Source organism: Echiichthys vipera (assembly GCF_963691815.1).
Source record: "Echiichthys vipera genome assembly, chromosome: X".
Classification (NCBI taxonomy): Eukaryota; Metazoa; Chordata; class Actinopteri; order Perciformes; family Trachinidae; genus Echiichthys; species Echiichthys vipera.
Genome location: NC_139825.1, coordinates 26786787 through 26812816, shown reverse-complemented (window position 1 = coordinate 26812816; position 26030 = coordinate 26786787). Strand labels below are relative to the sequence as shown.

Below are 26030 nucleotides of genomic sequence, written 5' to 3'. Positions count from 1 at the left end.
CTCAGGATGAGAGTGTAGGTGTGAATAACTATGTGAGGTATTACAGGTTATTCAATGGCAGCATATATAGAAATTGATTTTTACCAACAAAAAAGCAACTTCAACCTGATCTGGTAAAAAAAACAGATAAAGACAAAAAAAAAAACCAGACTCAACAGGGTCTTCCAGATGCTCCTAGGGTCCTATGTCTCTTGATAGAAACATTGCCAGCGATTGATAAGAGCTATATTAAAATTTGTTTCAAAAGCAGTTTGAATGGTAAAAATCTGTTCAGCCACTGTGGAGATATCAGTGTCTAAAGTCAAGAAAACTGCCCGTCCACAAAATTAAAGGCATAGGCTTCACGGAGCACAACAAGATCAGGAGGCTATAAGCTCTAGGTTGATTTCAACATACTGGCCCAGGGAAACATACACCGAACATTTGGGGACATAAACCTTTTGAAAGGTCTCCTCAATGTGTCACATTAGGAGGATATTGAGCTGAGGAACGTACGGCCACACGACAATCTACCACTAAAATGTACAGAAATGTATAGAAACTGTTGACTTCCGCTGCAACATTTGTAATCAGATCAATAACTCATCACTCAGCCTTTTGTCTGCAGGGCTGCGGTCATCAGTGAACAGGACCGTCTGCGTTTATAAAAGGGTTCTGTAAAGACCTGGAGGGCAGAGTTAATGGGACAGATGTGGACATCAAAGCCCCCATGGGACCTTTGTGAAGGAGGAGAAATTAACATTTTGAAGACTACATGAGCGCACAGCTTGGCAGATGTAGGGCCCTTTCACCTTCTAGTGGCACTACATTTGAAGACGAGAGAATAATTCAGTGGGAACTCACGTGAGACAGAGAACTAAACCCCTGCCCCTGAACAGTGAGCGTCCAATCAGAGCTTAGAAGCTGTAGACGGACGAGGCGCAGCAGGCTCTGGATTTCAAAAATGGTGCGCTGTAGTAAGGACGACACGTGTTATATATAAAGTTTGGAGGAAACGTTACATTTGCCAAACTCATTGGTTAATCCTCATCCTAAAAGCCATTCCTCTTTTAAAGGTGAAAATACGAACAATCAAAAGTCTAACCCTGTTTACTTATCCAAGTATGTTTCTCTACACGGTCTTTCAGTTGTGACGTAACGCCCTGTCAAAGTACTATTTCCAGGTCCAAGCCTCATATTTCTACAATGCTCTGTTCCCCACTGTTCACTGTGTCTCACTGAAGAAAGAAGTGATCGTAAAAGAGTCACAGGTCCGGACACTGTTGTTTGTTTTGTTTAACAGTGACTTTGGAATACAGAAATAGTATTTTCAAAGGTCAGACTTAAAGACCGGATGGTAGGCTACAGCCTGATTTCATCTGTCCTTGAGAGTCAGCAGCTTCAGGTTGCTCGGGGTTCACATCAGTGACCTGGATCATCACACAGACAGCGAGGCGGCAGCTCTTCTTCCTCCGCAGGCTGAGGAGGTTCAACACAGACTCCAGGATATTCTGAAACTTCTACACATGCACCATCATGAACAACCCGCATCACCGCCCTGATAATAGCAGTCCCACATCACCAGGACGGAGCTGCCATCTATAGAGGACCTCTACACCCAGTGGTGCAGGAAGAAGGCCAACGGGATTATCAGAAACCCAAATCACCCTAGTAACAAACTGTTCAGCCTGCTGCCGTCTGGCAGACGGTACGCAGCATCCGGTCCCTCACCACCCGGCTCAGAGAAAGATTCATGCCATAGACCATAAGACTCAAGCTCACTACTGTGACACTTCACCTTCATGTGTTGGATTTTATTCCTAGTTTAAATACACTGTTTTGTGTTTTGGATTCCCAGTTTTACTGCTTTTTTTTCCTGCAGTATTGCTGGAGGGGCCTGATAACAAACATTTCAGTGATTTATCAAAACGTTGATGTTTACTTGTGATACTGGGACAATAAAGCTCTACACTGCAATACAAGAACAATGCTGCTCCTGTTTTTCTGGTGAGGATGCTGACTATTATCTCGGGCTCCGTTAACTTTAGCTTCAGTCTTTCAGCGTGATATCATGTAGGCATCAATTGAAGACCTTTTAAAAGTGGTCCTCGTTTTAAAGCATGTAAGCTGGAGACAAACTTTTGACTCATGTCACAAGGCGTTAATTAGCCAGCTAGCAACAGCTGGTAACATCTGCTGGTTAAAGTGGTCAGACAGGGAGTTCAACATTTTCCCGCGAAAGTGAGGAGCCTGTTTTTGTCTCCCTCTGTGTGAAATCCAAGACCTTTTTTTTTTTTTTTTTTTTAAATCTATCACTGTTATTCCTGTAAACTGCATTATGCGATGTGTGTGGATGGAAAGTTTGAAAGTAGCAACAGTAACTAAGGAAGGTCAAGTGGTTAATGAAGCCAAGACTGTAAAATAATAACACTGCCCCCTCAGTAATTAATTGATGTTAAATGAGGGCTCTCACCTGTGTAGTCCTCAAAGCACTCGCAGGTGTAGCCTCCCTCTCGGCTGCGACACAGTCCATGAGCTCCGCAGGGTTTCGAATAGCAGAAGTCAATCTCCGTCTCGCAGTAGTCACCTGTGAATCCGGTGGGACAGCGGCAGCGCAGCCCGGCGATGGGGTGGATAGGTCTGAACAGAATGGTATCTGATGCAACAAACGGCGCTAGGCTGTTGAACTTCAGCACCGAGACACACTTCATGTAGTTCTCACACGGCTCCCGAAGGCAGATGTTGTCGTCAAAGGGAAGGACTTCCTGCGAGGAGATCTTAGCAAGAAGGCTGCGGTTCAAGTACAGCCTCTCCTGGAGTTCCTCGGAGCCGAAGAACTCTCCTCCACCTCCACTTTCAACTCCTCTCCCAGGCCTGTCCCCTCCGGGCCTCTGGTGTCCCTCCCCGAGCGCAGGCACAGCCACGGATAGGCTGACGTTGAGGATACGAGCGCTGACGTCTGTGTCATCTTGGATGTTAAAGATGACGACGTCTTCTGGGGCGGCGGAAAGGACGCGGGCAACGCCATCCAGAAACTGGGCGAGCAGCAGGGAGAGGAAGTGCTCCTGAGAGGTGTTGGCCAGCCTCAACGTGATACTGTTGGACAGCATTTCATCGGTGATGATGGTGACTTGAAGAAGACACTGGGCGGACACCGAGTGGACGCCGTCTGAAAAAGGGCACAGGAAAAGAGGGATGAGTCTCTTATATAAAAGTAGTGACAGACGTTTGGGTTGGAAGAAGATGGTTGGATGTTCTCCAGGTTTTATGTTACTGTATGTTTGCATGATGTACGGTGTTTATTATGAGAATGCATGGTGGGTTGAGCCATTTTTACATATTTGAATCATATGTTTCATGCATTTTGTTATGTTTTATGTATCTTAAGTCCAGGTCTGTGTGTGTTCATCCACACAACCTCAAAGCGCTGATGAAGGCTGAGAGTGGACAGTGAGTGGGGACTGTTAACGTTAAAGACTGGTGATAGTTACATTTCTGTCTCTCAATACTTTCTAACTTAAATCTTTAAGAAATCAATCAACATGAACACAAGATAAGACATTTCTTTTTTAGTCCCACAAAGGGGAAATTTCCTTTTTACAGCAGCAAAGTGGATAGAAAACATAGAAGAAGCATCAATAAGAAACAATAAATTGTAACAAGCAATATAAACAAAGAAGTAAAGAAAAATCTGAACAATATATACAATATTTATACATTGGCACAGAGGAAATAGAATTAGCATTGCGCATATACTTGGATTTTAAAAAAAATGCTAAATAATACCCTTAAACAGCTGGGTACTGTAGTTTTTAGCAATCATTACTCAGACAGGAGTAAATACTGTATTTCCAGATTAAGACACTTTTACAGCAGCAGGAAGATGTTGGTGGGACTCAAAATAAACTGCAGTGTTAGTGCTCATAATTATGAAAGAGCATGTCATCCAGTATAATGAAGTGGCTCATTAATGTGTTTTAATAGGTGGAGCTCTATTAGTTGAGGACGTTCTTGGTTTTGGTCTTTTTGTTCACCAGACCTATCCTTTGACTGGATGTTTTCATTTGATATTGTATTGAAAGAGTTGATAAGAGCTATAACAGTAGGATCTGACACTGGTAAAGCTGCTCGTGTATCACTGTGTTCAGATATTATGTAAACAGAATAATCTACTGTATATCTAGATAATGAAGGACTCAACCGCAAAAATGCCACAAATTAACACTTTTTAATTCGTATTTAGGGCCCAGACAAGTGTTTTTTGTTTTTTCCTCATGTGCCAGAACAGATACCAGACGTATGCCAAGACTAAGTGTATGTTTTCTTTCAATAGATTCCAAGTTTCTAATCAGAAATTTCACGCCTGCATTCACAACTCCCTCCTTCTTTGCTTTGTCCGGAAGCAGAGATGCCGCTTCATTATACATGCCATACGGAAAGCCTTAAGTCTCAAATTCAACGGTTACAGCATTTCTCAGCTCAGCAAAGCTTTTATCTTGTCGTTTTGATCCTGTTAGTGTTTTATCTTCTATACATCCAGTGCTTTGGCTTTGACTGAGACATGTAGTGTTTTGTCTGCTATTATACAGTAGCTCTTCACTGTACAATACATTAGTTAGGCCTTTATGAGCCGAGTCAGACTGGTATTTTAGATGTTGCGGCTGTTGAATAAACTGCATTTACATCGACTTTGTTAAGCTTATTTTTCTGCTTGATTTTCTGCCACTTTTACAATAAAAAAGAAAACTGCTCATCAGCTGAAAGTCACTGACAGTAGCAGTCAGAGCCCTGTTCACTGAGGAGTAAAATTATAATGAAAACAGGCTCAATACTAAACCATCCAATCACAAAGAACAAGCTAACAAGCACAAAACGTATGCAGTCGGTTACAGAGTCGAGGTTGCTCTAAATCTAAAACAGAAGAAGTCAGGCAACAAATGTACAACTTCAACTGGATCACTGTCTGCCCGACGACAAGAAGTCAAAGTCGTCACGTAACAAACAGTTTGCATCACTTCTGTCCAAAACTACCTGAAATCATATTCATTTCATTTTTTTGTTGGATTTCCTTTTTAAATTGGGAACCAGTTTAGTTATTTTTTGTTGATTCATCTCTCACTTTATTCCCTTATTTTGAATATCATATGTTTATGAAATAAACAAATAAATATATCAATTTATTTATTACACCTAGTAGGCGATGTTTCGAGCTCTAAATGCGATGAAAAGTCGACGGTGTGTGATGCCATCACGAGGACCATGTGACTGCATCAAGACCGCAGTGTGTGAGCCATTTATTTATCTCACGATTTTCTCACTGTTGACTCAGCACCTGCCCTCTTTGGTCTGGAAATGCGTGCATACTCCTACGTAATCATCTTTTTATCCCATCATCTGTGGACGAAGCTTTTGGCGAGATATAAATCCTCTGACATTTCCTGATCCCAGTATAGCCCAACATCGGACATTTTGACGGACACTTATTTAATTTTTAATTTTAAAAATCTGGTGCTATTATATTCTTCAAAAAGAAACCCATGGCAGTAGGGAAGAAAAGTGTACACATTTAATTTTAAGTGCATGTTCTTGGCTGCACTCACACCAAATCAGGTGTTGCGGTGTGTTCAGGCTGCAGCTGTGGGGCTGCTTATGAACTGAACTTTGAATTTTGTAAGTGGAGGATTATGTCATTTTTTTCATCCCTCAAAAGTTACATAGTCTCTCTTTTACAGGTCACAGAGAGACCACTATCATCTTGTCTGTCTCACCGCAGGCCTGCAGGTTTCTGTAGCCTCAAGGGCAAACACAAAACAGCCTTAATCAAATCAAAAGTGTCATGAAAACAAGCATCTCCCTCGAAAATAATCAATGGGACACTTTGTTTTGGGCGTCTGGATACTGGCCAGAGAGCAGAACCTGCGAACAGGACTCACACAAACAAACTGCACCGCCCAAAGTTACCAGATCCCTGATTTGGCACTGGGCGAGTTTAAACACAGAGTGCCAAGGGAGGGGGGAGGAAAAGGAAGAGAGGGAGGGGTGGAGGGGTGGGGGGTCATGGAGGAAAAGAGACAGAAGCATGTTTGACACGGCTTTAATCCTTCTGCTTTCAGTCAAGTGTTTCCAGCACTGTAATAATACAGGGCCTTAGCAGAGGAAGTGGGGAGAAATCAAAGTATAGAGACGAGCAGAGTCGCTCCTCTGATTCACACTTTACTGTAAACACACACACAAACACACACACACACACACACACACACACACACACACACACACACACACACACACACACACACACACACACACACACACACACACACACACACACACAAACACACACACACACACACACACACCTGTGTACACATGAAAACATTTGCATGTAGGAGGGCAGAACATAACAGAGCCACAACAAAGGCAGCGCAGTTTAACGGAACAGCCTCTCTACTCTGAGAAGAAATTTACAACTTAAGATGCAACTGATGATTGTTTTCATTAAACCTTAATCTGCAGATTATTCTCATGATCCACTGATGTGTTAATCCTTTAAACCAGTGGTTCCAAACCTGGGGTCAAAAAACCCTCCACGGTGTCACAAGGTGGTTAACAGGATAAAGACAGTTCTGCTTCCCAACGTCATTTTCAATTTCACTGACTTTTCTCTAATCGTCTTCGTTTTATTAATGAAATGTTGGACTTGAACCTCTCCAGGCTTCTAAAAATGATCCAATTTAAACAATCTGACAAAATCCCCTTTTGCTCATTACAATTTCCCAGAGCCCCAGGTGACGTCTTCAAGTCATTTACAAAAATGTATAAAATTAATTGAATATGTGTTTTGTACGTGTTGTTAGCTTATTTAGTCATTTAGTTTTAAGCTCTGTAGTCAACCCTCTAATAACATTAAGCTGGGTGATTAAATGCTATTTTTGCTTAAAACGACCGATCAAATATAAACCATTTCTGTCCACGACTTATTGTTTTGGCTTTTAATCTTAATATTAAAACAGAATCTTTGGGCTTAGTCATTTTTTGTTTCATATTTGTTGATGCTCCTGCAGATTCAAACGGTGACCTTAATGACCTTGAGGTGTTTATGGTTAAATTTTTAGGTCAGGTTTTAGTCAGAGCCATAGTGAAAAACCCTGTCCTGTTTCAAGTACCAAACCTTATAGGAGATACTGTATATACGACATTGACTGCAGAGGTGTTAAATTATTTCTTTAATAACATTTAACCGCAGACACTGAAATCCTTTCCAACCTGAATAAACAAACCAACAACAATCTACTCTCCGCCTCTTCCAGTTTTCTCTTCATCCATTCAGCTCATATTATATCTGATACACTGCAGCAACAGTAGCCAGCAAACACACACAGCTCCCAGTGAACAGAGGCTCTTAAAGGTTAGGCCACGTATAAGGACAGACATCGCCTTAATTATGTCCTCTGCCAATTCACATTCTTGGTCTGGAGCTCGGGCAGAGCTCCAGACGTAGACGCAGCGCTGGGAAACTGAGCGCGAGGAGAATCTCCTCTGAAAGGAACCAGACCATCCTTCAAAGAGGTCATTCTCCATGGAAGGATTCTCCGCTGAGGAACGGAGGGTAAGCGGAGCGTTTTGGGCCAAAAAGGAGGAAGAGCGCTTAGTTGCTGATGAGATGAGGTGCCAGCTCTGAAGTGTGACACTACTCTCAGCGCGGAGCTCGACCCCCTCTGGGCCTCTGGGTGCCAGGAATGCTCTCAGCTAGGAAGTGGCGCCAGGGAAAAGATTAAACACACACTGTGGCTACAGGACTGCCAAGACTGTGTACAGCATTGTGTGTGTGTGTGTGTGTGTGTGTGTGTGTGTGTGTGTGTGTGTGTGTGTGTGTGTGTGTGTGTGTGTGTGTGTGTGTGTGTGTGTGTGTGTGTGTGTGTGTGTGTGTGTGTGTGTGTGTGTGTTTGTGTGTGGGTGGGTGGTTGTGATCTATACGTCAATACAGAAGTGAGTGTACATTAAAGCAGCAGTCCTCGTCACTGAAGTTGATGAAAACAGGCTTCATGACATTAAAATTAAAAGAGCAAAGTGTGTATTTAAGATGGGATCACTGTTGTCATTCAAAAACATCAAAACTCACTGATTTTGGTGACTTGTGCCCTTTTAAAATCAGTCAGATGATGGGCATCACATGCAAAAACAAAGCTGTTATCAAGGTGACGGTACGATTGGTTTCACCTTTTTAACCTCAAATCTTCCTATATATAAACAGCATACTCTGAAGGTTATTGCGTATTTATTATATATTCATTTAAGCAGATGCAGAGGCACGAAATCCTACAAGACATCTCCGATAACAAACTGAGGCATGTAAACAAGCTGAGTCATTATGATTTACAGAGAAGAGCCTCTCAGAGATGCACAGAGGCCATGTTTGACTGTAGGTTGAGGCCTACACAGAGAACATAAATTATCGGCCAGGAGGCCCGGGGGGTACAGCTTTTTATCTCTGAAATATTAATGAAACGCAGTATCAACCGTCAAGAGAATTACAAACGACAAATACTCCACTGACTGACACAATGTTTTATGAACAGAGAGGCTTAAGGATGGAGTGCTTGATATAGATACACATATAATCAAACCAGGACGTATTGATTTCTGTTTAAAGCCTTCTAGGGATCTTAGTGGCTGGGATAATAAACTGCTGAGAGAGACAGAGAGAGAGAGAGAACAAATCGGGGAGACTGGCCTAATTAGACAACATAGTTGCCATCAAATCTCCCGGTTGAATCCCAGAAAATGTCAACAAAGTCATGGTGGATAAAGATCAGAGGGACTGTGTGACCAAACTCATGAGGACAGAGACATCACCCACAGCAGCTCAGCAGAAAACCTGACCCTCTCCCTCAGAGCCTTGCCTGAGACTGTTTCTCAGTTATTTATGCTCATCTCCATCTGTTTTAAGATTATATTAAGGTATTTTTGTCTGTGTATAGAGGAGAAAAGTAGAGACAGAGAGCTGACACCATAGTCGTCTTTCTATTAAATTGTATAGTGAATATTAAGCAAGCTTTTGAAATGTTGCAAGAAAAGAAATGTGAATTAAGTGCGGCCCCATTAACTGATTAAAGTGAATAAACTAGGTTTTACAAAGCATATTTTAGCTATAGGCTACGCATGGCTGTAATCCGGCAGTAAACAGAGAAAAAGAAGTAGAGGTTAAGAACCAGAAACAAAACAAGTCGCCTTGGCTATCCAACCCATCTACGAGAGAAATATAGGCACAAGTCTTAAGGAAATTGGTTCAATTGTGAAAGCTTCATTAGCTTGGTGAAGTCAGCTTGTATTGTCCAGGTTTCATGTTGTCTGGAGACAGAGACACATTATGGGAATATCTGAGAAAACACCAACAGAGGAGTTAAATGCTTGCTGCGTCAGAACTTTATCGGCAAAGGTGTTTCTCATTTAGTGCATCAACTCTTTTCCACAATGGCGAAAATCACCTCAAGCGAGCTTACAAACCTTTTGCACAAATTTCAGCAAATGTTTCTAATGCAATACTTCAGAATGCACATAAAACTATGTGAAGGGAAACACAGACACTTAAACTTTGTCTCACTACAGGAGCCCCGGCGACCAAAGGATACAGCGAGGGAAAGTGCCGCCTTCAGAGGACTGAAGTCTCAACCCGCACCTCCTCTAAAAATAAGTCTGCAGAGGATGAAATACAGCTGCTGTGCAGGTTTCTGCTGCCGGCCTCACAGAGAGAAAAACTAATGGGGCATTAAAGTGGTCCTCATCAACTAAAAACCAGCTGCATTCAAAGACTGAAAGACTTTAGACAAAAAACTGACAATTTAATCCATGACATCCAGATTACCAATAGTGACAGAAACAAGCAATGCAGCAGGCTTATGATGAATATATACCATTTATAACTTACTATTCTCCATCATAGCGTGTGTTTTGATCAGAGGTACTTCAGCAGGGCGGCTGCTCACAAACACAAGACCTCAAAGTTTCTCCCAATGGGCAGGTTAAACACCGGGCCAATGAAAACACCTTCTAGTTATCGTGGGGAGGGGAAACACATTACAGACACTATGAAAATACCATTTATCATCATGACAGTGGAGAGAAGATAAATAATCGCACTCAAGCAGCTCTCTCAAGCAACCATTCATCACATGACTAATGGCTCCACGTAGAGAACGCCACAATCCAACAAAACCACGTTAATCCTGTGAACCGGAGCAGCCGATAGGCCCTCAGAGGCCGCTGTGGGTTTCTCTGCAAAAGTGTGTCATGATGAGGGGAACCTCCGGGTAAGAAGGTAATGAGGTTGAGCAGAGCCTGTCTTAGTTGTTCAGCATCAGTTCACTACAGTATGTGCAGCACGCACTGAGTACTCACTACATCAAAGCGTGCAAAGCCAGGGTCCCATTTCCAAGATCAATAGGGAGATCATAAATTAAAAATCGCTTTGGAGGGAAAAGGCCTGTGGATGTCTTTGCAGTTCACAGCCTTTACAGCTCCAACCAGCGAGCCGCTCTGCAAACTTAGAAGCTTTTAATGATGTTTATGAGTCACAAATGAGCATGCAGAGTGTTACTTTCTGTTTGGTTGTTTTATTTCAGGACGGATCAGTGAGATCTGGGCTCATGTTAATCAAACGACTAAGAATTACACTTAAAAAGTGTCAGTGACAGTGAAGACACATTTATCAAGTGACCAACTAGTAGACGCTAGAAAGTAATTACCGAATAATGACACGAACAAGGGCATGCTGCACACACAGACAGTTACTTGAACCCTGCAAGAATGGAAAGGTAGTGAATTAATTAAGGCCAAACACAGCAATAATCTACTTTATAATTCATTATACATGAAGCAAGGAGATGTAACCTTAACCCAAACCCTGTCATTTGACTGAATGGGTGCTGTATTTTTAATTTGCACCTGTCAGTCTTGCCACCAGCTTAAGACTGTGGGCTTTATGGTTAACTATGTAATCCTCCACAGTCTGTAGATGTATGTGATAACTGTCTTCTGGGCAATAAATATCTATAAATCAGCTTATAAGAAGTAGCTCCTCATAACTGCAGAACTCGCCAGAGAATCATCACATTTTTAAGTTTTCCTAGTATCAAAGTAATCCAGTGACACTGCGAACAGGAACTGCTGATACCTAATTCAGCAAACTTTTAATGGGGCCAATTTGCCAAAATGTGCCACAGTGCCTTTCAAAATCTCTAGTCTCATATATGTATGATATATAAATACACAAATAGGGAGGAAATAAAAAGAAAAGGGCTTAAGTGGAAAAGAAAAGAAAACTAATTTGGTGCAGGGAGGAAATTCTGCTGCAATTAGTACCACAATGACAGATAATAATGATGAATGTGCATAAATGCGGCTTGTTTTTTTGTTATTTGCATGGCGGGAGAGCGCAAATGTCTCATCAGATGTTGAAATTAAATGCAGATAGTTGCTGAAACTACCTTATTCTGAAATACAAGGAACAGCTGCCTCTACACAGTGAAAAACACTGTTAACGAGCTACTGCAGTGTCAAACTACTGTCAAATTGTCATGTTTGCATATTGCTGTCCATACAAGGTCACAGAGACACGACACATCCAAACCACACACCAAATAAACACACAAAGCAGAGCCAAGACCTGAGAGTTAAGTCCCTGTGGGGCCGACAACAGGTCACGGTTTAATTTAATTACAATTAAATAGTGTGCCCTTGGAACAGCCTGAGAATCACACTCATTAATTACTGGTGATCTGCTGCTGTACGTGTGTATGTATGTATGTATGTATGTTTGTGTGTGAGAGACATTGACTAATGGATTACATTTCACTTGTTCTTTCTGAAGCTTTTGCCTTTCAAAGTCAGAGATCATGAACTCCGTTGTGTTGTCACGTTTTTATGGGCAGTTTGAGAGTAAACCTTACAGGTGCTTGGACCCGTCAGAATGGGGCCCACTGAACTGTAAATCTGGTGAAGAGTGAAATCAGAGGAGGGCAAAACACTTGTATGAAACTACAGACCACTGTTCAAACACACACTGTAACTCAAGCTTGTACATTTTTGTGAAAAACAGTCGTTTTCCATGGAGAATCATTGAAGAAAATGCCAAAATATGATTACAAACTGACTCGCAACCATTTTTTTCAAGGGTATTTTTCTCTGCTGCTTTTGGGATCTTTGCAAGTTCTTGGCCATGGACAGTTTTGTTTTTGTTCCACCTGATTGTGGACATACAGGAACAGAAAGCACCCAGCAGGACAACAGACTTAATCCTCACTTTCATACCAGTCGGCCAGCTGAGGTTCAATTAACACCCAGTAAAGAAAAAAGAAAAACCTCAGACACTAATGAGAGCTGATGTGGGTTAAAGACCGAGGGAGCAGAAGTTTATCATGATGTTGGAGCTCTGCGGCTCAACGCTCAGGCAGTGTTTAAAGATAGATCAAGCTTATCAGATGCCTCGTTCATTAAAAATCAAGTGCACTCTGTTTGGTGTCGATTTTACTTAAAAGCTGGAATCTCAAGTCCTGGTGATCAAAAGGGACGCAGTAAAATGCAGCTCGCCTGCTTGAATTGACTAGGGCTGAAAGGTGAAACGCACTCAACTGCTGCATGAATAGATGACTGGTTTGGGGGATGGAGGCTATGCACTGCAAAGGGAGGGACAGGTTTTTCATCTTATTACTAACCCCCCTCACCTCCCCCCTTCCTGACCCCCCACTAGACAAGCAACTGACGAAGCTGACACACCTCCACCACACTCTGCATCAAATACTCTAACGACTCCCACCAGGCCTCCGTCCACCTGCAGCAGCACAAATCACCATCTGACATCAAGACTCAATCATCACAATATGCTCTCTCGTGGATTAAAATAGGAAAACCCTTCCCATATATGACAGTTTTGACAAAACACCATCCAAACTAGAATAACATTTAATGTTAGTAGTTCCCATAGTGTAAAAAGTCTGTTTTTTATTATTATAAAGCAGGTCTAGGTGCTGTATAAATGCTGTGAAAGTATCAAAGCACTCAATCCACAGAAAAATGCACACAGCCTGTATTCAGAAACTGTGACCTTAAACGAGCCGTCAGGACTTCTGTACATTTAAAATGTCACAACTATATTATATATGAAAAGGTTGAAAGTGTTAATAGGGTTTAAAGAGACAGGCGCTAAAACTGAAGACTGAATACAGGTATATTCAGACTGACAGCATGAGAAAAATAATGTGTTTTTTAACATTAAAGCATGTAAACATGTTCCATTAGAAACCTAAAACACAAGAATGAAGCTGGAAATTAGCACAATATGGTACCTTTAAAGAGTTCTGAATAAAATCCCTACAAATTACTTTCTAGACATATATCAAGCATTTACAAGAGAGAAATCAACAATTAACACGATTTAAACTGTAAAATGTATTTTAATTTCATGGTTTCTTTAAAATAAATACCATATACTATTATCCGATTATATTTGAACATACAGTATATTGCCCAGTTTAAGAAGCAACTGGCAGATGAGAAATTGCTAGCTTTGTGGGTAAAACATGCCATGAGGGCTAAGACGACGGTAAAGCTTCTTTAATCACCAAAAACATTCTTGAACAACATCCGCTTTGGGGGAAATTTCGGAGTACAATGACAGTAGACCGAGGCGGAGTTGAGGTTGATTTTAGAGAAAAGCTCCTCACCTCCACCAGGCTGAGAACTGTGTTGTTGGTGTAATTGTTCTGGGGGGAAAAGCGGTAACACCAAATTAAACACACATCTGAACACCAACAGCTCATGTACACCAGAAAATCTACTTGCAAATCTCACTGTCACAGGAGGGACAGCATGCTCCAACTCCTACGCAGCAGATCTGCTGTTATCTGAGCAATGTTCATCATTATGTTTCTTTGAGTGCAAGTATGTGTATGTATGTTGGTGCACGTTCATTTGTTTCACAACAAAGGAATAAACAAGTTAAATAAATATCCATATGCCTCTGACCTTGTTTTTGAAATAATGATAAAAAACAGTGCTGTAACTGGCTGTTTTATCTTATTCTGCATTACAATTAAGCTTAAGTAGTTAGAAAAAAGTACAAAGATCAGCTGTAATGATAACCACAACACAACCCCAACTAATTCAGTGCCTGTGAAGTCAATAATGAGAACTGCTGCTGTAGCTCAATGTCAACCCAAGGATTTCTATCCAGAGGAGTCAGAGAAAAACCCACAATCCCTCTCCTGATTTCTCCTTCCAGGAGGAAAGCTGACTGTGTCGGAGGGAGGCTATCCGTACTCATTTGCGGACCCTGCCACAGCATCCCCTGATGACACTTTTCTGCTGTATCGAAAAAACCACAAGAAGTCTACATTCCTCAGATTCTTCCTCTATAGTGAAGCAGCTTTTTAGAGCCACAGAAAAGGACCTGAAGGTCCTCCGATCAGAACATTTGCATATCAAAGGAAAACTGCTGTCAGTGCACCAGTAAAGAGACATTAGCATGCAGAGATGTGACCACGCATGAGGCCGTTATTCAAACGTACCAATAGTTATTTGAAAGATATTGGATACTTAGCATCCAGCAACACAATGAGGACTTTGTAATTTATTAAGAAGCTTTAAAACAGAGTAGGCAACAACTCAAAGTCATATTCCAGGTTTGATTCCAGTCCTAAAAAAAGGGCTATTGTCTGCACATATCCTGACAGTTTAATGTCTGAACACTGTCACAACAGCGTAAATTATTTTTGGCAAGTCTGTTCGGATCAAAAACTGTGGTGAAAGTGAAAAAAACTGAAAAAGGACCCGCCACTGTCACGCATTGAGTGCCACCAAACAATCTTACCGCTGGAGCAGCTCAAGAGGAAACCATCTGTTTTGTTAGCCGGACGCCTGCCTGTCAGTATTAATATTAATCAGACGGTGACGAAACATCGCAAACTCCAGCACGTTATGGTTCACCACCTCCACCAGTCACACCTCCTGCCCTCCTGTATAACAGTCTAATGTTGACAGTTTGCATATGAAACCAGGTCACTGTGAATTCTCTGTCTGCTTCGATACTAAATGAGCGTAACGTAGCGTAAAAGTGACGGCCTGTTGAAGACACATCATCTGTCACCTTCACAGTGGGAGAGGCAAGTACTAGTAGCCTTGTGAGATGAACTCAAGTATGTACATGTAACATTAGCCCGACATCGCAAATTAGTCTGGAACCACTTGGTTCATTTTTGATTTCCAAAGAGAGTTATCTGAGCAACAGACAAATCTAAAAAGAATGTACAATAAAAAAGACTGCAGCGTGCAGAGATGAGCTGTGATGGCGTCTGAACGAGTGTTACCACCTGAATTTTAAAATAGTACTTCAACAGAAAGTTCCACATCAGCTACTAAGATAGGTTTATGCTCGCAGTAGTGTCCCCCTGCAGGAAGGTGCACGTGAGCCAAACATCACGTCATCACAAATTTTGTATAAAGTGTGGAGGCTACACAAGTCAGTCATCGTCCAAAACCCGCTCCATATGAGGTTAACTGTTGTTATCGGGCCGACCCGGGTCTGGTCGGCCAGAATCTGTCTGAATGGGAGTGGAACCAGGCGTATCAGCCAGAGCAAATAAAACATGAGATTTTTTGATTTGCAGGTTAATTAAAGACTATATATATATATATATATATATATATATATATACTGGATATTTTTTTCATACAATTTTAATGTCAATGTTTAGGTCGTTTAGGTCGATCTGTTCAAGTTTGCAGCCGAGATGGAGGCTTCAACCATATTTGTACTTTTAACTATTTTAGCCATTTTTTCTAGTATTTTATTAATCCCTCATCGGGGGAAATTATCATTTTTATAATAATTCAATTATCCATTAGTTTGAACTGTTTTACCCAGTACTTTGTTTTAGCTTTTAGCTTTTCCACCATTCATACATCATGTTTTGCTAACTAGTTAGTTTGGAAACCACTGTACTAGAGCTTCATCATATGTGCTCAGTCAGTGCCTGCATCAGACAGTACAGTAAATCGGATATTTCACGGATGAATAGCAGGTCCGATGAAACTGTTGTTAAGATGGAAGCACCGGGGCAAACGAGTGGACACAAAGACAGAAGGGGGGGCCCAGACAGAGCCCACTCCCATTGTCTGCTGGGATAGCGAGGACAATGCAGGACAACGCTGAGATATATGAAAGCACCACAAGGTCTCACCCCAACGATGCACCAGCCCTAATCCCAAACACGATTTCCCCTCCTTACACATAGATGATGTCACCCCCCCCCCCCCCCCCCCCCCATCCTGACCCGGACCCGCACCCGCACCCTCACCCCACCTCAGCTCCTCTGGACCTTCAATGCAACCAAGCGTAGAGGAGCGAGGCCCGCAGGAGGATGTTCTGCTGCTGAGAAACAAGCCGGCAGAGAGAAATCGGATACCCTCTGAGCGCATCTGTGTCACAAATCAAAGAGCTTAAATATGACACTATCATATCACCGCCAGCTTTAAACTCTCAGGTCCCTTCAAAAACAGAGGGCCTCTGACATCTGTCACATGCAAGACTAGACTTTATCCTTCACATGGAAAAAGTTTCTATCTGCGGTCAGGTGTCGGCTGACATGCTGCGTGTCCTGTAAAAAAAAATGCTTGCAGAGTGAAAGCAGCCGGCAGGACAGGTCAGTGTGTCCCGGAGCATTACAGGTCCATAGAAAGCCTAACATGCTTCACTGGAAAGACGGAGAGGGGGACAGTTGCTCTTTAGAACTTTATGTGCCTCCCCTCCCCCCCATCTTCACTCCACAAAAGGGACCTTACCCCTCGTCCCCACCCACAAGGAATTTCTCAGGCATTGCTAGGTTCACCATGACAACTGGGTGCTTAACAAAGCATTTCTCTTAGGCATTCTTCCTTTCACAGGGGAGGGGGGGGGGGACACAACAGTCAAAGGAGGGAGAGACAGAGACGGGGCGGGGGTGGGGGGTGGGGGTAAAGAGGGAGGGTGGAGGAGCTTGAAATGATGGGAGGGAACAGCGGAGGTTGCAGGGGTGAGAGCTATAGACCCGGGCAGATAGGAGAAAAATGGGAAATGGTGACAGGCAAACAAAAAGAGGGAAAGAGAAACAGGATCAAGGTGATAGGTGATGTTAGAAAGAAGAGAAACAGTGCTACAAACATTCCAAGCGAGCCTGCAAGTGTGACTAACGCCATCCAGGGAGGCACGGAGAATGAAAGGAGCGCGATTACTGATGACTCCAGTCACACTGAACACAGGCGAGCATTCGGGAGCTGTGACTTGGAGTCCTGTGAATCAAACAGAAATTCATCAACCATTGAGAACGCAGAAATCCAAGGTGCGCTTCGCTTGAGGGAAATAATTATATGATGGCGAGGAGGAAAGCAATCAGAGAGGTCCAGCTGTTCAAGGCCCCACACACAAACTCTCTCACACACACAAACTCTCTCACACACACACACACACACACACACACACACACACACACACACACACACACACACACACACACACACACACACACACACACACACACAAACTCACACACACACACACACACACACACACACACACACACACACACACACACACACACACACACACACACACACACACACACACACACACACACACACACACACACTCACTCACTCACTCACACACACACACACACACACACACACCAGATTTGTGCAGCTTGATGGGCTAGTGTTACAGAAGACAAGACCCTGAGAAAGTCCCACCACAGGCAGCTTAAAGGTTTAATAGATTCTAATGAAATTACGCTGGCTGTGAATGTCTTGGCTCTTATTTATACGATATGTGATGGAGCAGAGCTTCCTCCATTAAAATTCCAGTCTTGTAGCACAATACTATGCAAGGATGGCGAAGGGCAGGGGGCAAAGGGGGTCTAAGACAACATAAAACCCATTCAACTACACAGAATATTGGCATCTATCATGTATCTGAGCATCTAAATATTTAAATATTAAAGCTTTAATTAATCTTTGAGGGGCGAAAAACTTGGACGATATAATCGTATTCATTGTTTGCTCCAGTTAGTTGGGCTGAATGCCAATACATTTGTCTCAGACAAGTTTGACAACAAAGTAGTTTAACCTTGGAGCATCCAATGCCACTTTAGACCAACACTTGTAACTTTAAAGGGTCTCTCCCCTCCCCAAAGTGACCAGAGTCAGAAAATATCTGCTGTCCACCATGTAATTTCAGCGCCTGTACAACCTGCAGTGTGATGTGAGCTGAATCAAACTGCCATCATTAGTTGTCAAGGCGTGTTTGTCTGTTAAATCTCTGCATTGGCTGTTTGCAAAGTAAGCATGCAGGGCATGGTATTGGCTTGGATTGTGAATTGAATTAAAACAAGGACACAGTGTCCTCATGGCATAATTGTAATAACATAAACATTGTATATTTTACACACAGGAGCTTCAAAGTGAAATGTATCACTAAAGAGTCCCTTTATAGTGCAAAAACATACAACAAACATCAACATAATGGTGACAGAACTAGAAAGGACCCAACAAATTGGCCTCATATTCAAACTAAAACGCATAATCACATGCTCCAAAATGAGGGATGATTAAGGATTAGCTATAGTTTCTATTGGAAATTAACAGGGCTTTAAGGATGAAAGAAAAGCAGCGGAAAAAATTGCTGCCATCAAATGCAAACACCTATTTATGCATGCTCACGCTTGCCTGGGAACAGTAGATCAGCCCCAGAGTATGTCAACACTGGTCTGACAGATCCCAGGATACAGATGCAGCAAATTCTAATCCCTCAGACGACAACCTGCCTCTCAATTCTGCAGTGGGAACACAATATGTCAGTTTTGTTCTCAACATGGCAGAAATGTCAGCTACAATTAAACAGATCCCTAAAATCTGTTTCACATTTTATAAAGGAATTCACACATAATCCTAATATGAGTTTACCCTTCTCCTTCCTCGTATTTAGTACAGAGGCAGGCCGGATGCCCACACAACGCTGCTGTAAATCTGACTCCTTAACATATTTTAATGGTTGTAATCACTCACTTGCGCCAGCGCACACAGCCAATACACATTAAGGCAGCGGGCTCTCCGGGTTATGTGATTGTCAGATATGCTTTTGAGTGCCTGCTTATGGTTTTATAAATGGTTAGAGTGCCAATCTGATGCCAATATTCTCTGTTTGAAGATGAACTTGTTTGGTGTTAAAACAGGATTCATTCCTTTTGAAAACTATATGAAAAGTGATTATCAAATATTTTAACACGCTTTTGTCATTTCCCATGAGTTACTTTGTCTTTGCAAGGTCAAAAGAAATGTGTTAAATTCAACTGATCATAAACATCTGCGTCATTTTTTTCCTCAGACTGTGCTTCTTTAAATATGGTTCATCTACACCACTTAACTTAGTTTTATTTGCATCTCAGGTAGCTCGACGGTACGCCATTATCTTTATGGTGTTTTTGATGTCAGTGTGTGATTGATCTTTTCTTAGTCTTTATACATAATTGCTTAAAACGCTAAAGAGGTTGCTCTTGTTCCCTGCAAATGAACTCCTGGAGAGTTCAGCATGAAGTACACACTGAAGCGCATTACAGAGAATTATAAAATAAAACAATCTCAAATTATATGATATTGATATTGATATTGACAATGATATTACATTATATTACATAAAACATATACATTATGGTCCCGCCTCCAGGGAAACCTTCCAGTTAGTATAGACACGCATATCAATATCAGACTATCAATATTTATTCTTTATTTCCTTTGATAAGAAAATAGAAATATAAGCATTAATAAGCATTAAAAACATGTATGTTTTTTTTTTACACTCTCTTTAGGTGACCCAGGTCTTTAAAATGCCTTCGGGTCACTGAGGTTCAATGGATGTAGGGATTAACAGATTACACATTTGTATAGATGTAAAGTGATTAAAGTGACATATGTCATTTAAATACCCCCAATATAGTATACTTTACTCGTACGATTTTTGGGTGATAATCCAAACACATCATAATTTTATTTTATTTTCTAATCAAAGTGAGGTCAATTTTTATTTGAAAAGTACTTACTGTACGTAAAGGAAATGGGGCAATGCAATGGATTATATCCCTGAATTCGACTTTAAAAAGATCGTCATAATCTGTGGATTATTTATAGGTTACCTTCCGAAAGCAACTGCATGAAAGGATGCACTTTAAACTTGAAGCAAAGTGTGGCTACATTTGAACTGCTGCATCCATTTTAGAAAAACAATGTTAATCACCGTCCAGCAACATACAAAAGAGCCCATCAAAAATCTTCCATCATAAGGGGCCTCTTAAACAGCAGCATAAAGAGAAAGATAATGGGAAGACTTGGGAGGTCCCTGGAGGGAGAAGCCTTTGAAAATTGGGGTCAGCAGCATCTATTGGAGGAGCTCATCATCCTACCCCATCTCTTCCTCCAACTTCCCGTCTAAAGGCTTTCCCATTCTGTTACAGTACGACTGTATTTATTAACATGTTCCCAGTTTACACAACCACAACTTAACCCTCAGCCCCTTCCCCCTTCTGTCCTCCTGCCTCCCTCCGTCTCCTGCAGGGGTGCTGACACATAAACCCCAGCAGGTGTGGGACGCGCTGGGGAGACACAGCCTCTAATTGGTCCACGGTGGAGTCACAGCTGTTGCCCCCAACCACGGCCTGGTATGAGCCGCAGCGCCTTCCCCTGAATCGACAGCCCACTATTGTTCTCCAGAGGGGCAAGGCTCAGCTCTAATTCATTTTAACAACTACCCACTAAAACATACAGTATCCGCTATTCAGTGTCGACTCATCCACCAATGTAAAAACTCTTGTCCCTTTCATTCAAATCAGAGAAATCCCAAGCTCCCAACCAGCCGTAATCCTCACTGTTCCTGTTAGGAATCTGATTTCATCTCAAACCAATCTCCTAAAAATGTTCCCCGGTTCTGTTTGTCTCTCTCAGGTTGTGCCAAGGTCAAAGAGAAGGCAGATTTACAGAGGATCACACTGTGTCAAATAAGCTCCAGCAGAGGGGAAACTAACAACCCCCTCTACTCTCAGTGGGTGCAAATCAAGTTCAGTCACATTTTTAGAGCAAATAAAACTCCTGTAATTTGTGCTGGCATGCAAAATTAAAAGGTGCAGGCAGGTTAGGAGAGATAACACCAGAAGAGAGCAAAAACAGGCTTAAAGTTCTCACACTTCACAGTCAAACAGTGACTTACATCTCAGCCAACTCTTGTTATGTTTAAATACTCAATCATACCAGGAACCCGAAACACTATTCGCTGTGAACGCTGACAGCTATGAAATTTCAGACGATCTGTCAGATTAGAACAAGAAAAAACACACAATACAGCACTTAAAGAACATCAGCTCTTAATTCTGACTCTAAACAAGCCATATAAATACACCATAATTGAATTAGGTCTTTCATTGTATGTTGGGCAATTATGGGGCATGATCAGTCTGCCCACTGGAGTGTGGATCCCACAGACGCGCTCAGACAAACAGCTATTTAATCTCCACAATAGACGGAGCTAAATCAGGCTTGTGTAAATGAGAGCCCCCCCCCCCCCCCCCACCACCACCACCACCACCACCACACACACACACACACACACACACACACACACACACACACACACACAAACACACACACACACACACACACACACACACACACAAACACACACGTTAACCAGATGACATAATTCACCTCACAGTGTTTAAACGCTTAAATACATCTATTGACTACTCAGAGAGACTTTTTGGGGGGCGGGGGTTTGGAGTGAAATATCCTGCAGTGAAAATTAATCCTCCTTTTTGAATATTTCTATTACAGGAAAATCACTCTGAACGCTGAAGCCAAGAAAGAGACATACTTAAGTCATCATCACTTCCATTATCCTGTGAAGTGAAGCGGAAATGTAAAAGAAGAGACAGGACATGCTAAAGGGAATAGAGTGGGAACACACCTTCTCCTCTCACTGGGTGGAGTCTGCAATTACAAAGACTTATCTAACAGTCTCACCTGACACTGAGATCCTCATGGAGGCCTCCAGGGGCCGGTTGTTATCGAGGGCCTGGCTCAGCTGGATCTCTCCCGTGCTTTGGTTCAGGAGGACCAAGTGCAGCTCGTTTCCCACCTCGAAGCTGTAGTGAAGCTGATCTGAGATGTCGGGGTCGTTGGCGGGGATGCGTCCGATCACTCCAGTGGGGAAGCTGCTCGATTTGTCCGTCACGTAGTTGTTGAAGATGATCTGGAAGTTTTTGAGCACGGGGACGTTGTCGTTCTTGTCGACAAGTTTGATGTGGACCGTGGCGCGGCTGACCAGAGGGGCAGAGGTGGCCTGGACCACAATAACGTACTCAGATCTTGCCTCATAGTCCAGGTCTATCAACGCAGTGAGTTCTCCAGAGAAGATGTCCAGCTGGAACATCTCTGGGATGTTTCCCTCCACTATCTGGTACATAATCTGTGCATTACTGCCTTCATCTGGATCTGAGGCTAATATATGTGCAACCACAACGCCTATGGGGCTGTTCTCCTCCACCATGATGTCAAACTCATCTTTCTCAAACACAGGAGGGTTGTCGTTCACATCCAGGATTGTTACCTGGATGTTTACTGGTGTTTTCAGAGCAGGAATGCCTTTATCTACAGCGAAAGCCTGCAGGCTGTAAACAGGCACGTTTTCTCTGTCTAATCTGCGCAATGTGCGAACGATGCCTGAGGTGGATTCAATTATGAAATCTCCATCACCATCCTCCCCGCCCTGGAAAGTGTAGAAGACACGGCCATTGAGCCCAGAGTCTCTATCGGTGGCAGAAATCTGGACCACGCTGGTGAACACCGGCACATCCTCCATGACAGAGCCCACATAGTGGTCTCTGAGGAAACGGGGGGAGTTGTCGTTGACGTCGTTCACCAGTATCTCTAGATAGGTGGTATCAGACTTCTGCGGGATGCCGTTATCCCGAGCAGTGATGGCTAGTGTATAGGAAACCTGGTCCTCATAGTCCAGCTCCATCTGCGTGGTGACGGCTCCCGAGTCAGGGTCAATGTCAAACTGAGGGATGCTGTCGTCCATGAAGTAGGTGATGCGTGCGTTCTCACCTGTATCTTCATCTGTGGCGCTTATGACCACAACAGTGGTGCTGACGGGCCTGTCCTCATTGATGTTGACGGTGTAATGTGAGCTCTGAAACACGGGCCGATGTGTATTGGCATCAGTGACGTTCACAAACACTTTTGTGGCGTCAAGACGTGTCCCATCACTTGCAGTGACGGTGAGGACGTACTGCCGTTCTAGTTTGTAGTCTAAAGGCAGCGCCAGAGTAATGAGTCCCCCTCCGCTCTGACTCGTGATGGAGAATCTGTTGCGGGTGTTTCCGCTGGATATCTGATAGGTCACCACACTATTGATGTCCTGGTCCACAGCTGATACTGTCACCACGCTGGTCCCCACGGCTGCGTCCTCATTCAGTCGCATGTAATACGCCTTCTGAGTGAACTCTGGGTTGTTGTCGTTGACGTCTAGAATAGTCATGCTGATGCTGGCTGAGGAGGACATGACCGGGTAGCCATGATCTCGGGCCTCCACTCCAAAGTTGTAAAAATCTACACTCTCCCTGTCCAGCTCGGCTGCCACTACAATCCAACCCGTGCTGTTGTTGATGCTGAAGGGGAAGTTTGGCGTGGTTTCAGTGAGGCGATACTCCAGTCTGGAGTTGTCGCCAGAGTCTGCGTCAACAGCTTGGATGTGGATGATGGAGTAGCCCAGTGGCACGTTCTCCAGCACAGTGGCCTGGAATGGGGTGCTGACAAAAATGGGGGCATTGTCATTAACATCCAGCACCTGCACTGTGACCAGGCCGCTGATGTTGGAGAGTGGAGGGCGTCCTCCATCCTGCGCTCTTATTCTTAGAGTGTATTCTTTGTTCACCTCGTAATCCAAGTGACTCACCAGGTCCATGTTGCCTGTCTGAGCGTCAATATAAAACTGTCCCCTTGTGTTCCCGCTCATGATGCTGAAGTGAACGACAGCGTTGCTCCCTCTGTCCTGATCTGTGGCAGTGACCTGCAGGATCTCTGTGTTAGGGGTCATGTCCTCTGGCACCTGGACCACGTAGCGTTTCTCACTGAACTGGGGAGCGTTATCGTTGTCATCCTCAACCACAATGTGAACTGTAGCTGTGGCGCTGCGGGGCCCAGGGTCACGACCTTGGTCATTTGCCTCAACTAACAGCATATAAGCTTCCACCTCCTCTCTGTCTACCAGGCCTTTGGTGCGGATTACACCAGACCTCGAATCAATCTCAAACACATCATTGGACCCATTACTGTTGATGACGCGGTAAAGGATGTTACCGTTCACAGGTGCGTCCCCATCTGTGGCCCTCACAGTCAACACCTCGTAGCCTATTTCTAGATTCTCCCTGATGCTTTCCTTATAGTCCTGCTGCTCAAACACAGGGTCATGATCATTACTGTCAGTGACTGTGATAGTGAGGGTGGCCATGGCTGTGCGTCGGGGCGTGCCATGGTCCACCGCGGTCACACGGAACACATGGGTGTCTTTTGTCTCCCGGTCCAGCACCTCTACTGTGGAGACGGCACCGTTGGCCGGGTCCACAGCGAAGAGATTGTTGGAGCGGCTATCAAAGAGAGCTTCTATGAAATACTCCAGCCTACCTGCCTCCCCCTCATCCACATCCACTGCTTTCAGAACAACAACAGGAGCTCCAGCTGGCCTATTCTCTGCCACAGACACTTGGTACATTGGAGGTTGAAATTGGGGGCTGCTGTTGATGCTTCTTCTCCTCCTCCTGCTCACAATCCCTGCATCAGACTGAGCTGCCTTTTCTAACAACTTTCCTAAGTGGCCCTGCCTAAAGGGACCTTGCCCCACGCGCCAGTGGATGGAGATGGGGTCGACCTTAGCGCTCAGTCCATTTCCTGTGAGAACATCACACAGCAGGTCGAGCTCCAGGAGCGTGTCCTGCCTCCAGCACAGCGTCTCAGACACAAACAAGTTCCCCTCAGAGAAGTAAAAGTCCCGACTGTTTGTGACTTTGCAGCGGATCGGGGCTCCTGATAGCAGACCACCCACTGCAAATAAAGCAGAGCCGGCTTGGTGGCACTCTGAGCGGTGGTGGCTGTGGCTGCTAAACAAACTGAGCACCTCCATGTCCCACTGATGTTTTCTTTTACGCTTGTTTGAACAGTTCCTACCGTGAACATGCACGTCGTATTGGCTGGTGAGGAGGTGCCTGTAGCCGGAGTCCGTGCAGTCGGTCACAGTGTACACGGTGAAGGGGTTGGAGCGCAGCGAGGGACACTTTATCGAGTCCGAAACAAACACAATGCCCGCCGCCGCGTCAGTCTCCAGGAACCGCTCCGTGAATTTGGGAGCGAGTACCTGATCCAAAGCGCACCGTGCGCCCCGCTCCGCGCCGGCCGCCACCACCACAGTCCTTGGCCCCGCATCCTCACTGATGTGAATGGTGTAACAATGCGCCAGCGAAATCAGTTTACACCACCAGAAAATCAACAACAAATCCCATTTAATGAAGTGCATCGCTCCTCAGTTTGCGTTCTGCCGGGTGTGAATTTCTGCAGCTCCTTTAAACTTTCCGCCTGAGACTTTCCCTTTGTTGCACAGGAGCCATGCTCTCGATGGGCGCACTTCTCTCCGGTCAACTCCGGATGATTTGAAGAAGGTAAACCCGCAGTAACCTTGGTCGGAGCGGCTCACACACACTCACACACGCCGGCAAAAGAAACAACAACAGCAGCAGCACTAGCAGCAGCACCGCTCCGTCCGCTCAACTCCGCTTGAATGGTGAGAAGGGCTCCAGCTCCCCCTGCCTTGAGGCTGCTCATTATAATAAACCTGAGAGAGAGAGAGAGAGAGAGAGAGAGAGAGAGAGAGAGAGAGAGAGAGAGAGAGAGAGAGAGAGAGAGAGAGAGAGAGAGAGAGAGAGAGAGAG

General features: G+C 43.8%; 1 protein-coding gene across 1 annotated transcript in view; it reads right to left on the bottom strand.

The window, feature by feature from the left end:
* The window catches only part of celsr2 (cadherin, EGF LAG seven-pass G-type receptor 2), a gene marked incomplete at both ends in the record, with an annotated part of 62895 nt that extends 37277 nt beyond the window's left edge, over positions 1 to 25618 (bottom strand). Inside the window, 2 exons of the mRNA XM_083939866.1 lie at positions 2453 to 3148; positions 22069 to 25618. Coding sequence (XP_083795992.1) covers positions 2453 to 3148; positions 22069 to 25618 — 4246 coding nt within the window. The remainder of the gene's footprint in view (positions 1 to 2452; positions 3149 to 22068) is intronic.
* Between the last annotated feature and the right edge of the window lie 412 nt (positions 25619 to 26030).